Here is a 14,837-nt window from a genome sequence, read left to right as displayed (position 1 = left end):
GTATTTTACTGTGCTGTGTAAAACATCTAGAATAACATTTAATATATTTGGTAATTGATTTATTCTAATTCCATTCTTTGAAACATGGAGTGTTATTGGATGTTTTCAATTACTGCAATTAGAAAAATTGCACTTGTTTAATTATAATGTTTTCTCTTACCTTTTTGATGTTCCATTGTATCTAAAACTAGCTTATATTAACTAACAACTATTGTGAAATAAAACAAGCAAAGAGAAAGAGATTGGTTAATTAATTATAAACGAAGTAATTAACTAATTTGTAAGGAAACTAATTAAAAATTACCAGAAAATCGGGGATTTAACTTGCTTATTTCTTTGCCTGTATCTTATTGTTGTTCTGCAAATAATCTCAAATTGCCAATTATTTTGTAGATTTTTATCGTTTTAAAGTAGCTATCGTTCATGTGACAATTTGTAATTCTTACTACAGTAAGCGCCACTATCTGTTTTTGTATTCTGTTGATAACGTTGGGAGTGACACGAATATGGTAGTAACATGATGAGCATACAGCAATACAAGAATATCCTATTTTTAGTCAGTGGTAGTAGAGCTCTAGAGTTTTAGGAATTCGGGCCAAACAAATATATTGCATGATTGATCATATCTCGTCTGTACCCTAATTTTATAGGTTCTTATACATACTAATCTGTTACACGTTCGACATTTGGCTGTATGGTGCAGCACCTGCATTGTGGAACAATTAAGCAATGGATGGAAGTACTCTCATTACTCCTTTGTTAATACTTAAAATCAAACGTAAACATCAGTCGTGTGCTACTTGTAATTAGATAGAAAACAGCAAAAATGTCTGAACATTCGATATATGATATGGCCTACCGTGGCAAAACCACAGACGTTAAAAATTTATTAAATGAAAATGAAAGATTAAAAACAGCTAAAGATGGTGTAAGTGCATCGTTGTTTATATGAAATATTTTTTTAGGTTATGTTATTAATCAAATTTATTTCCTCAGAATAGTCGAATGTTAATACATTGGGCAGCACTCGGAGGACACGATGACTTAGTAAGATTTTTATTATCTCTTGATGTACCGGTAGATCCCACTGATGATGTAAGTAAAATAAGCTACTAGTAAGTAATTTGTCATATAATTTTATAGTAAACTGCAAAATTGCTTTCTTATATCTTACTAGTTTTATTCAGTGATACCTAATATTTATTTTAACGATCTATTATTTCTAAATAAGCCACGATATTTATTTACCTATTAGTATGTTACATATAATAGTACATATAATAGGTAATATTTACCTAAAGCAGGTTTTCTACTGAATTGTTTTCTGTAGAAAAATAGTAAACTAAACTAAATTATTGAATTGTTGAGGGGTTTCTTAAACTTACTATGCAGAAAGTATTTTAAAGACTTTTAAATTTTATATCATATGTTAGCTTATAGGAACTAAAATATTCTTTTCAATTTCATTGAATATATTATTTCCTTTCAAAGTGTTAATGTTATGATTTATTACATAAAAACATATTTAACCGTTTAAATCCCAGAGGTCATTGAAAAAAATAGAGTCGAAAAAATCCAGAACAGCACACTAGCGCTCATCATATTTATTACTTTATGAAATACATCTATATTATTATATATGCGTACTATTAGTTTATAATTATTTCAAGTTTTGTTCAATAAAAATTATGGAGAAGATAACAATGAGATACAAAATACTGTCAGCCGTCCGTAGCGTTCAAATGTATTGGGACTTTTCGACACAAAATCTAAACAGTGCGATCGCGCTGCTTGAGGCTCAAACGGTTAAAAACAATATTAAGAAAAAAATATCTGTTTGTATGAAATAAAATTTTAATCGTTTAAAATTAATGTTTACACTGTTAAGCAATGAAGCTTATACTCTTGTTTTATATTTATAATTGCCTTTATATTTTCTTTTCTGTGAATTTTAGTGACATGCAATTTATATAAATCTAAATTACTATACATAATTTGTAATTTATGATAGATGTTATTGTATTTTTGGAAAGTAAAAAATAATAGAAATCAACAGATATTAATCTTGTATTATTTTGTAAAATAATATTTGTTTACACCACAGTTATTTCATAAGAAGAAGAAGAAGATATAAATTTTAGGTCATTGAACTTATTTATGAAGTCAACATTTTGTCTACCATGTATAACTTTTTTTGTTAAACTAAAATTTGTGAAGAACTGTTTTGAATAACATACCTTGAAATAAATTTTTATATATTAAACTTTTGATAATGTAATAAAATTACAAACAAAGAATGATTTAGAAAATAATTATTTTTTTATTATCAAGATTTCTTGCTTTTCTAATGTCAGATACAAAAAATGCACATTTTCAACTTAGTATAAGAAATAAATAACTATTAATAATTGTTTTATGTACATATGTATATATGATGATATTTAAGACATGAAATGTATAAATAGTACATTTAATTAGCCTGAATTTTTCACGTATTACACTATGAAGTGGTTAATAAAAAGTAATTACATATTTATAAAAACAGTCGTACAATTTCTAGATTTTTATATTATCTTTTTATATAATCCTTTTTGATAAGAAAATATTTTAGGCATTATTTGAATTTAGATTATTTAGATTTTAATTAATAACAAGATTCATTTTATAACTCAAAAGATATTATAAGATCTCTGAATACAATTTGAAAGATTAAAATTTATGCTACGTACCAATGTGTATATATACATGAGACATCAGATGTCAACTTGATACTTTAAAATCTACAAGTATGACTAATATTTGTTGTCTTTTATATCTTAGACCCTAGATAAGAGATTATTTGCTACATAGGTATTTTGCGACTGTTATTATTTAGTCTGAATTAACATTTAGGAATGTAAACAAATATTTTAGTGAGAATTTCATTTATGAAATATTGCTTCATATCATAAAATATAGTAATAATAGAATATAATATTTTGTATTATATAGAAAGTACATGGAATCATAGTATAACTAAAAAAAAAGTTTCTTCGTGTAAAGTTAAAAATATAACAAAATTCTTCTTATTTCTTTAAAAAAAAATTGTAAGGTAGGCTGACATATGTTAAATACAGTTTTCTTCATTCATCTAATCTAACTATTTTTAGTTCCTGTTTGTATTTATAAACGATTTATAATAAATTATTAACTCTATTGATAATGTAATTTTACTTCAAAACCTAAAAAATCAATTTCGTATCAAATATATCATAAATAATAGTTTAGAAATATTCAAAACTAGGTATTACATATTATTTTTAGTTTTTCAAGTCCTATCATTGTCCAAAGGCTTATAAAACATTGTAGGGTAGCACCTAGCATCAACTCATTTTTACATGAGGAATCATCTACTCTCTAATTGCATCATGATCGCATAAAGCTTTATATTTCATTGGATACAAAAAATACTAGGGAAGCTCCAATCAAATTTATATTCTACCTTATGAATTTCTATATTTAAGTTTGTCATATTATAAGTTATATGCTAATATAACTAATATCATGAAAATTATTTTGCATATTTTTTTATATGTACTTTAGTTTAAGAAATATTTTATTATTATACTTTCTTTTTATTGTTATTATCATAAATAATATATTGTTAAATTAAATATTTTAATTGTGTTGTTTAGATGGATATGACACCATTAATTTTGGCAGCATCAGCTGGTCGTGAGAAAGTTGTTAATATCTTACTAACTGAAGGTGCAAATGTTAATGCCAAAACTCAAGAAGGTCATTCAGCATTGCAATATGCGGCATCAAAAAACTGGAAATCTATTTGTGCTGCATTACTAGAAAAAGATGCCTATATTAATATTACCGACAAACGTGGTGCTACACCACTACATAGAGCCGCATCTAAGGGCAATATTGCTATTGTGAAACTTCTCATAGAATGTGGACGAAATTTAGATATCGGTAGATTTTTACATTAAAATCTTTGTTTAATGAACACCTATTTCATCTAATTTTCTAATAATCTTTAAATAGATGCTTTCATCTAAAAATAGTAAGCTTTCAGCGGCTTAATTTCTTAACAATTATGAAGATTATTATTCTACATTTCTTTGAACATCAATTTAAATGTAATATTTTAAACTTCGTGTTGTGGTTTTTAAGTAAATGTAATTAAATTTATTTTTTGAATTATTGGATAATAATTTGTATGAGTTATAAATATTAGTTCTATGATGTATATATTTTACCTATGAAACTTTTTTTCTAGATAGTAAAGATGTTGATGGCAATAGTGCATTACATTTAGCATGCGAGGAGAATCGTGTTGATGAAGCTAAGTTATTAGTGAAAAATGGTGCTAGCACAACACTGATGAATAAACAAAAGAAAACGCCTTTGGATTTAGCAAGTCCAGGATTAGTACGGCAATTGAAAGAACTACAGGGAAATTGACCTTTAATAGTAAAATAAAGCATCAATGTCATTGGCTCAGTGATGTTCAATCTGCATTTTTTTAGCGTTAATGCAAATTTAATATTTTATAACATAAAAGATGTGTTATGTTAATTTATTCATACAAATTCATACAAATAATTTTGTTACGTTAAAGATAATACAGATATGAGATATATATGAATGAATTCCTATATAGTTTTTAAATAACAAGTACGCAAAAAGAGGAAGAAACAGGAACCTACATTAATTATAGTTAGCATCTCAATGTACAATAATTTTTATAATTGTAAGAGATACAAAATGAATGAAAATAGCATTAATGTTTTCTCCAACTTGAAGATACAGCATTCTTCCATATTACATGAAAATGTTATCAAAGCAAATTGTTTATATGGGATTATGTTCAAAATGCCAATATTCAAAATAATATATGGCATATAACTAGAAACTATCTTACAAGATTGCATTAATTAATTTGCAAACAAAATTTAACAAAATCATTTAATTCAAAACCATTCAAACTATTTCATCGACTCAATGTTCTTATATCAACAAATTTCTCTGAAGTTCAACTAATCTTTTAAATTATATTTTTTTTAAAAGGATGCTAACAATAATATAAAATTGTAAAGAAATAATATATCAATCATTAATTAAATAACTGATTGAAAATCACTGACCATAACACTTCCTTGTTATTTTCAGTTTTGAGCATTTATTATGCTTTCTTTTTAACATACTTAAGTGTTATTAATATTTGATTTATACCTATATAAAATGTATCAAAAAGATTCATTATTTAGCTGGTCAAATCCTATTATCGCTGTCTCTCATTTTTTACTCTTCCAGTTAATTTATTTTTCCATACTTATCTGTTTCAACCCCATCGGGATTCATACTCTTAAATAGAGATAACATTTCCAATTCCAAAGTTAATTGCTTAAATAAAATGCACCACAGTTGAAAATTATTTTCTGTGCTTATTTACACGAATTCACAGCAGTTCACAGATAACATTAGATGGTCTAGATTTCTTTTTCCTTCAGAGAAATTTTGGATGGTTTATAAAAAATATGTTATTAAGTTTTTAGTTTATTTTTATATATAAACTTTTTAATAATTTGTTATCTTAGATAAATAATTTGATATAAACAAATTTTCAATTTAAAAAGTATATACATATTATAATTTCTCCTACTAATTCTATATTAAATTTACACACAAATTAGAAACAAATAAGATAATAAGAGTCTATCTTGAAATATTAATTCTTTTCAAAATGTTGAATATATTACTTGAACATCTTTGATAATGGAATATCAGAAAATTTGGTATTTTTAGAAGATATATATATATATAAGTATATTAAGAATAAGAAATAAAATTCTGATTTTACTAAGTATCGTAAATTCATTTCAATAATTGAAAAAGGAAATGAAGGAAAAATTAACAAAATTTTTATTATGGCTATATTGGAGATATTTTAGTATAATTGTTATGTTGATTGAATTCCTTTTACATCATTTATTTATTATTATATCTCTATTCATTATTTATAATAAAAATAATAATTATTATTATTGTGGTGTGATTTTGCACAATTAGAGATGTATATTTTTTACAATCATCCAAATTTCCATCAAAAAGAAATGCATTTGATGAAAAGGTTGTCAACGTTTCAGTGTTCTGTATTCAAGCTTTCTATACTTTATAAAAGATCCTGAGGCTCAGAGTTTTCACCTACGTTTCCAGACCTAAAAAAAGTACAAATATGTATATGTATCTTTTTACATTTCATTTTTGCATTCTACTCACACATCGTCGACATTTCTATTCAATAGATATAATTGAATACATTGATTCTTTTTACGTGTGAAATTATAATTTATTTCTTATTAAGTAAATTCGTCGAAAATGTGTATAAGTTTATTAATTTAATCAAAAGATTTTCAAATTTAATTGATCATCGTTATGTGGAGAATATAGTCCACGATGGTGTGAAATGGCAGTTCAATTGCGAATTTGAAAAGCCCGCCTAAAAAATCACTAGAAAGTTGTTTAATGTAAAAAACAGGCCGGTTCCGTCCAGACACCAATCACTTTGCCATATCAAAAAATAGAATATTCCGGACATATATATAAAGTATGCAATAAAGTATGTTGCACTTAGGAAATAGTATTTTTATACAAAGTATATTTTGTTTTTGCTCCAGTATCGGTTAAGAAGTAATCTAGTTGTTTTCAATATCGAAATTGATAGTACACGTTATATCTTAGGTACTTTTATCGCAAAAAATACATATCTATTAAGCTTTTTTTTATGTTTAATTGAAGAATGAAGTAAATCCGTAGAAAATAAATTGATCAAGTAGTATCATTCAATTTTTTGTAATAATTGTTTTCGGTATAAGACTTGTTTACCAAATACCCCATACTTTACGATACTCTGTATACGTATACATATGTACGTGTAATACATATGGTCGCTCATTAACCTCCTTTTATCTTTCATTCCGGGTTGTAAATACCTTTAAGAATAGTTATCTGTGTAATCAAATAATGAATATCTCAAGATAACAGGAAAAAGTATATCCCAAGTACATATAAAGTCGTTTGCCTGCTTTAAATTCTTTTTTTTGTTTAAATCTTTACAAAAGGAGGTTAAAAATGCGTTTTTTCTAATGCATGAGAAATGCACATGTCGTAAAAAATGCATATATAAAAACATTGCTGGCTTTCTCTTCTTCCTTTTTTAAATTTTGTTTTGTGATTTTCGACGATTCAATTTTAAATGCATAAAGAAATTCATTAGAACATTGCTTTTCTACCTAAAAACATTACTGGTAGAAGTAAAGTAGTTCTTCGAAACTGTTTGAAAAAGTTTAATATGTATATATAGCTGTAAAAAATTGACGTTTATTAGTATGATATTTATAAGTTCATGCAGATGGTAAAACAATGATATGAAAACATACATCGACTTTTCGATGCATTTAAAATTGAATAATACGAAACGAAAAAGTTCTCGATCTACGATCGACCCTAAGTACCAATTGATAACTCTCGATCGTCGATTTCTAGTTCGTTCCGTCAGACGAGTTGGAAACAAAAAAATTGACTATACAATGATTATTTGAAAGAAATCAAGAAGAGCAATTATTAACACATTCGACCGAAACATAAAGAATAAAATTTTTCTTAAAAATAATAATACTACTTTTCTTCGCTTTGAAATTCGATATCCGAATAAGATATCTTTTTCTTTGCAAAGTATTTAGACATAAAAAAGCAAGTTTTCTTAGACGTTCTTTAGCTTTCGATCGTTTCAATCTACTTTAATTTCCTTTAGAACCGTCCTTAAACTTCTGTGAAACATAAAAGCAATTTTTCTTCAGAAGTTTTAAATTTACTTTTTATTCGTTTGATTCGATGCTGTTAGTATATTATTTAAAAAATAGTTTCTTTAAACACTTTGATTAACAAAAAGTAAGTTTCAGCCTTTCGAAAATTCTATTAATCTCACATCTTTCGGAACGATGCTAGAATCGTCCGTCATTGGCTTGATTATTAAAAATAATTACAAGTAACATATTACGATATTTTTCGCGATAAAAATAAAAACTGCGGCAATATAATAATTAATAATAATAATAATAATAACTATAATATAATTATAATAGATATTAATGCTGCCTAAATGCGGTGTTAATTCGTTATCGATTATGCAGCCCCAATAATATATTTCTAGTCTGAATCTTACCCGACTATGTGGTAGCATTTTCCAAAAAAATGACGAACATCTTCATTGTAAGATATAATCGAAAGAATGTCAAATATGAAGTGTGTATGGCATTCAAGTACTGTTAATGCATTATAGCATTAATATACATGTTTCATAAGCGTATGTCTTGCACATTGAATTTATCGAAAAAAAGTTCGATTAAATTTACTTGTACAACCTTCTTTTGCTGTTTGCTTATTAACATTGAAAAATACGAATAAGCTTGTTATAAAATATATAAGAAAGACTCGCTCATATCAAGTTGACCAGAGAAAATTCGTCATTTTCTGTGGAGTTCCGGAAGAAACGGAGATAAAATACTACTTAATACGGCCCTGTCGGGTTTCTTATGTACAGAAGAAAGCCGCCGCCCTCGTGTAATGGCATCGTTGGGTGCACTGGAATCGACTTCTGAACTCATACAAAGGAGTTCTCCGATTCGAACTTAGCTTTGATCGAAACGGATCTTGCACACACTTCTTGGACCTGGATATTTTTATGAGTTTCCTGCGTTGTGAGGGTTCAATAAGTGGTGTGTTTTCTTGTTCAGTTGACAGTTTCCTCACCATCGATGCTTTCATCCTGTGTCGTCGAATCGTCGCCGGATCCGCCGGTTTGAACAGAGCCGCGTTTCAGACGCGTCGAACTAAGGCTTATTGGAGGACCACCTCGTCTGTGCAGACATTTCATACAGTTTTAATCAAATACCCTGCTATCTAAGAAAGACGATGAATAGTTTCATAAAAATAAACAAAACGATTTTCAAATTATCAAAATTAAATGTCGTTTTTCAATCTACAGATGCTTGGTATACCCTTTTCCCAGTCAACCAATTATATACGCAAAACTAACAAAGTAATAACAAATTATATGGTAAGCATTTAAAAATAACTATTTTAAAGTCTCTTATTATGTTTAAAGATGTTTGAAATTACATAAAGAAACAGAAAACAAACAAGTAAAGTTAATAAGAATGTAACTAAAATTATATATGTAATACACATGTATAAGATTAGTGATATATCTTTAAGAGAGAAAATAGATTTTGGGATAAAAGAATCGTTAATAAAATTAATCAAATAGTCAGGAAGGAAGGATGCATTACAAAATAATATACAATTAATAAAATAAATAAATGAAAAGTAGTAATAGTCACAACTCACATAGTATAATGGAGAAAAAAGGAAGTAACAAGACAAAGGAGAAAATATTTGAAATATTTGCAAGAAATATTCTATATAATTGAATATTTTATAGTTCAAAAATATTTCTAAACTATATGCATATGTATAAATGACATGATTCGATATTAAAAGTAATTTAATTTATAGACTAACCAAGACTCGAGGAATGCTTGAGACTTGAAGAAATTCCGCTTTTTTCACGTGGGGTATGAACTATTCTTTTTCCCTCGACGCCTAAATATTTTAATATGTATAGTCATTTCTTATTTTCAAACCAATTTCCAGTAATTTAAATAAAAAGCAAAGAATTAGAACCTTTTGTCTATTAAATATCTTGACATATTTATCTTTCTCATAAGAAATAAATTATATAATAAAATTTTGCAACAAGTGCAGAGAATTTACTATTGTTTATAAATATCAAACGGTTTTTATACAATCGATATATGTTTATTTATATTTGAGTTCAAGTTTATATGAATACCAGAGAGTAAACACCTCACATTCTATTTAAATTCTATTCTATTATAAACATAAAACGAATAAAACGAAAGATATAAATATTTAAAAAATTGAACGACTAAAACTTACCTTAATTTATTTTTAAGATTTGCAACCTCCCTGGTTAGCTCTTCTTGAGATTCAAGCATATCATCCATTTCTCTTTGCGCTTTCCTTTTCATTGCTTTATGCCTACTAATTTCTTCTTCAGCTTCATCAAGCTGTCTCTTCAAAGCTTTCATTCTAGCATTTACTTTTTCTGCTTGTTCTTTATACTGATCTGAATTTCTCCTTTCGTCTTCTAACTGTAAACTTAATTCCTTTAGCTTTTTCTCCAATTTTCTATTAATCTTCTGCTGTGCAAATCTTTCTTTTGCTTCAGTTTCTAATTGTTCATCAAGATTATTAATCTTCGACTCTAATTGTTGAATGGTAGCTTTGGTCTTTGCTCTTTGAGCAGTTTCTAATTCTGTGAGTTTCGCCTTCAACTCCTTATTTTGCCTTTCTAATAACAATTTGTGCGATTCCAATTTCTGTGTAGTTGATCTCTCAGTCGTTAAATCATTTGTTAGTTGTTCGATAGTTATTTGCGCTTTTCTAGCTCTATCCATTAGCAGTTCACCATTTGATTGTTCTTCTTCTAACTCTTCTTCCAATGTTGCTATTCTAGCTTCCAATCTACGTTTTTCATCCAACATTAATGTACCCTTATTAGCATTATTATTGAGTTCTTCCTGTAATTCGTCTCTTTCGTTCTCAGCAGCTCTTCTAGCTCGTTCACTGCTAGCATAATCTTCAGTTAATTGCATCAAGTCTGCTTCTAAACTCTTTACCTTTCTCTCGGTTTCTTTAGCACTTGCTGCAAGTTCATCTCTGGCAGCTCTAGCTTCCTCAGTTTCTCTAGTGCAATCTTTTATTTGGGCTTGAAGTTTCTTCAATTGTTTCAATGCATCTTCTTTTACCTTATTGTGCATTTCCAATTGCTGTTCAATATCTTTATAGTCTGCTTCCATTTTTTTACGTTGTGCAATAGCAGCAGCTCTTTGTTTTCTTTCATCTTCTAATTCCGCTTCGAGATCGCGCAATTGTTTCACCAATCCTCTTCGTTTCTCCTCAGCTTGTTCTTCCTTAGCTTGCAAGTCTCGCTCGAATTGGGCTCTTAGAGCTTGCATATTTACTTCTAGACGCAACTTTGCATCTTCTGTAAATTGTAACTCATCCTCGAGCTCTTCTACTTGAGAACGTTGCTCCGCCAATTGTGACTCAAGAGCACGTTTTGCTTTTTCTAGTTCATGCACATTTTTATCTGCTGTTCCTTGATTATTTACGAGTTCGTCCAATTCTGATTGGAGACCTCGACGAATTCGTTCGAGTTCTTCAACTTTCTCATTCATTTCGTCAAGTTCTCGAGTTAAGGATAAGACACGAGTTTCTTTTTCACGAGCCTCACGTTCGGCAGCATCACGTTGCTCTGCATACTGTTCAGAGACCGCTTTTTCTTCAGCCAGCACCTTAAAGATAATAATAATACTAAGAGAAAGAGAAGTTTTAAAATTGATCATACTAATTCTACTATTACTTTTGAAACGTATTAAATGTTTATTATATCTAAATGTAACGTAAAAATGAATGATATTTATATTACTGGTAATTAACATCTTATAGACCATGAATAATCTGTGAGAAGCGTGTAAAAAATCATACAGACGATTACACATTGTGCTTTAATAAACATCGTTGTGGAAGTGGAACTTTTGAAGTCGTATAATGTTATAATAAATTATATAGTAATAATCATGATTTATAATTATAAATAGAATTATTAGATAATATATACAAATAATTATATGCGATTAAAAGTTTGTACATAAATGGTCCATAAGATATTCAATATTGCGTAAAAATAAAAAATGGTTCAGTGTAAATAATTTTTATATTATTATTAGATACCAAATTTTCTACAGTAAATATTATGAATCATTAATAATGATAATTGAAAAACTCACAGAAAGTTCCCCAAACTATTGTTAATAATTAAAAAGAAGTAACAATTCTATTAATTGCAAATTAATATAGAATTAAAGAATAAAAATTAGTAATAGAATAATAGAATAAGAATATATCTAATTATTCAGATATCGTTAATAAAAGAAACAAATAATCAGTATAATATGAATATTAACAATTTATTTGCTTCTGCAAACATTCAAATCAAAACTAATAAAACTAATAAGTTGGAATTTATTGTATTGTATATAAACTAAAAATTATTAGTATTAAATTAAATATAAATTAAGAATTTCAATTTTATATTTTTCTAATTAATAATCAAAACTGCACCCACAGTTACCTTATCGAAATTTTTCTGTTTCTTCTCCAATTCCAGCACCTTTGCCCTTTGCGCTTCGAGCTCAATGATACTATCTTCTAATTCTGCTTGAATCTTTTTCTTTGATTTGTCTAATTTATCATTAGCAGCTTGTAGTTCTTCAACTTGTCTTTGAAGTGCTTCAATGTCTTTCATGCACCGCTTTCTTGCTTCTTCCAATGCTGTAGCGGCTTCAGTTTCTTCCTCAACTCTTTTCTTTGCTTCAGCCAATTGTACAGTTAAGCCCATAACCTATTTTAAAAAAACAAAGCTGATAAATGAAGGTTTCATTTTTGTGATTTTTTAAAAGCATACAAAATTTTTTTGATTAACGCCCAGATATTGAAAATAACGAACTTTATAATAATTACAATTAAAGTTAGTTGAGTGAACCTACATTTAAAAAGTTTTAAATCATCAGTTAATTAAATGATTAGACATCATACCTGTTTATCTAAGCATCTCTTTGCCTCCTCTTCTTCTTCTAATTGATCATGCAAACTTTCCTTTTCACTTTCTAACGCTCTCAATTTTGAACTTAAAGCTAATTTTTGTCTTGTTTCCTCTTCAAGTTGTTGCTGAAGTTCTGTAAATTGAGATTCGCAAGTTGCTGAAGCTTTCAAGGCTGCAGAAGCTTTCAACTCTGCTGCCTCTAATTGTTGCATAATACTCTCAGATTCTTGTTGTAATTTTGTTACTCTTTCTATCAGTTCCTGCCTGTTTCTTTCCACCTCTGCAAGTTTTGCATTTACTTCAGCAAGTTGTTGTTCAGCTTGTTTTCTTCTTCTATCTGATTCTTGCCTGCTCGCACCAACAGACCTAAGTTCTGTAGCTAAATCAGCATTTTCAGCCTCCAACGTTCCCTTCGCTTTTTCTAAAACAGCTTTAGTTTTCTTCAATGCATCCATTTGTTCGTTCAAAGCAGTCAATTCCTGCGTGTGCTTATGACGCATATCCGCCAATGTTGCTTCGTGTATTGATGTTTCTTCTTCTAAATTCTTCTTTAATGTTGCTAATTCCTGTTCTCGTTTGCTTCTTAATTCTTGTTGTGCAGCAGTTGTATCTAAAGAATCTAATAATTCATTTTTCAATGCTTCTAATTCCTCATTTAAGTCTCGTTTTAGTTTTTCTGCTTTTCCCCTAGCAGCCTTTTCAGCTTCTAAGTCTTCTTGAAGTTCAGCCAATTGAGACTCTAATTCACGAAGTGCTTTTTGAGCTTGAGCTTTAGCTGCTCCTTCTTCATCCATTTTTGCCATTACTTGATTTAATTCTTCTTCACGTTTACCAAGTTGCAGTTGAAGTTCTTCTACCTGTAAAAATTTATATTATTGCTATTGTTTTATACATCTTAAAAATATATTTCTTACTTCAGAGTAAAATTATTCTTACCTTTTTCTAATGTACTTTTATTGACAGAAAATAGGAAAACAGAACTTATAAAAATCACTATACCTGTGTCTTCCTTTCTGCAAGTTGTTCCTTCAAATCTGATACTTCAGTTTCTATTTTCCGTTTTGATCTATCTACTTCCTGTCTTTGTTGATGATCTTTCAACAATCTTTCTTCAAGATCTGCAATCGTTGCTTCATGTTTTGCTTTTAATTTGGATAAGTGCTTCGCTTTTTCTTCTTCCTCAGCAAGTGTCTGAGATAAATCATTTGCTCTTTCTTCGAGGATCTTTTTCTCCTTCAATAATTTTTGATTTGTATCCTCAGAAAGTGCAAGGTCTTCCTCAAGTTTTTTGATTTTTGCATCACATTGTACTTTCTCTAACTGTAATTTCTGTCTAGCAGCTTCCTCCTCCTCTAACTGCTCTTCAAGATCACTTATATTTAATTGCAATTTCTTTTTTTCTTGAGTTAATCCTGCACTTCGTTCTTCTTCCTCTTCAATTCTTGTTTCCAAATCATGAAGAATCTCTTCTAGTTCTTGCTTTCTGGCGGCTAATCTCGCTCGCATTTCTTCTGCTTCTGCACATAATTCGACTTCAGCTTGTAATTGTTCTGCTAACATAGTTTTTTCTTCCATAGCTTGTTGATATTTTCGTTCATATTCTTGTGCAGAATGTAATTGCATCTCTAACTTGTCCCGTACTTGTTTCAATTCATCTTCTTTTTGAGTCAATTTTTCCTCTTGTTTTGTCACTTCCAGAAGTGGTTTCACCTTCGTATACAAACGCCACCATTGCCAATTTCTAAGTTTTAAGTAAGCAGCACAATTTCTTTGAATAATTCTAATAGCATTTAACTGTTGCAAACGTTTCTGATAATTTCTGCGAGCAAGAAAACCACGACAGAATGCTTGGAAATTAACAATTATATCAGTAATTTTATAATCACGTTCTTCTTCAAGATGAGCCAAAACTCCAGCACGGAAGAAAATTTTTGATTGACCAACGCGATAAAGATTAGGGTCAAGTTCAAGAGCTTGAATCTGAAATATAGATTTTGTGAAATTACATATACATATATGTTTTAAATTTCTAGAACGATTAAGAGCAAATAATAAATTATATTATGTATATATATATATATATGTACATATA

At 28.4% G+C, this 14,837-nt stretch overlaps 2 protein-coding genes across 11 annotated transcripts in view; one reads left to right on the top strand and one right to left on the bottom strand.

Moving 5' to 3' along the window:
* Nucleotides 1-627: 627 nt before the first annotated feature.
* On the top strand, nt 628-4,689 carry LOC132915257 (26S proteasome non-ATPase regulatory subunit 10-like). The gene is made up of 4 exons (XM_060975072.1): nt 628-928; nt 997-1,095; nt 3,675-3,963; nt 4,271-4,689. Exons 1-4 carry the CDS (start codon nt 827-829, stop codon nt 4,453-4,455), a joined length of 675 nt encoding a protein of 224 aa, XP_060831055.1. The 5' UTR covers nt 628-826; the 3' UTR covers nt 4,456-4,689.
* Nucleotides 4,690-5,150: 461 nt separating this feature from the next.
* The window catches only part of LOC132915222 (myosin heavy chain, non-muscle), a 29,316-nt gene continuing 19,629 nt past the window's right edge, over nt 5,151-14,837 (bottom strand). For 5 of the 10 annotated variants that reach the window (XM_060974966.1, XM_060974967.1, XM_060974971.1 and 2 more), the window contains 6 exons: nt 13,745-14,725; nt 12,739-13,602; nt 12,275-12,544; nt 11,931-11,945; nt 10,015-11,435; nt 5,151-8,912 (listed from right to left, as the gene is read on the bottom strand). In XM_060974966.1, the coding sequence (XP_060830949.1) occupies nt 8,786-8,912; nt 10,015-11,435; nt 11,931-11,945; nt 12,275-12,544; nt 12,739-13,602; nt 13,745-14,725 (3,678 nt within the window). In that variant the 3' untranslated portion in view covers nt 5,151-8,785. Of the gene's footprint in view, nt 8,913-9,576; nt 9,658-10,014; nt 11,436-11,930; nt 11,946-12,274; nt 12,545-12,738; nt 13,603-13,744; nt 14,726-14,837 lie in introns of all 10 variants that reach the window. The other 5 variants (XM_060974969.1, XM_060974970.1, XM_060974972.1 and 2 more) reach the window with 3 other exon arrangements.

The sequence above is a fragment of the Bombus pascuorum genome, chromosome 16 (genome assembly GCF_905332965.1).
Source record: "Bombus pascuorum chromosome 16, iyBomPasc1.1, whole genome shotgun sequence".
Lineage (NCBI taxonomy): Eukaryota > Metazoa > Arthropoda > Insecta > Hymenoptera > Apidae > Bombus > Bombus pascuorum.
Note: the sequence above shows the minus strand (reverse complement) of the source record. Positions and strands in the feature narration are given on the sequence as shown.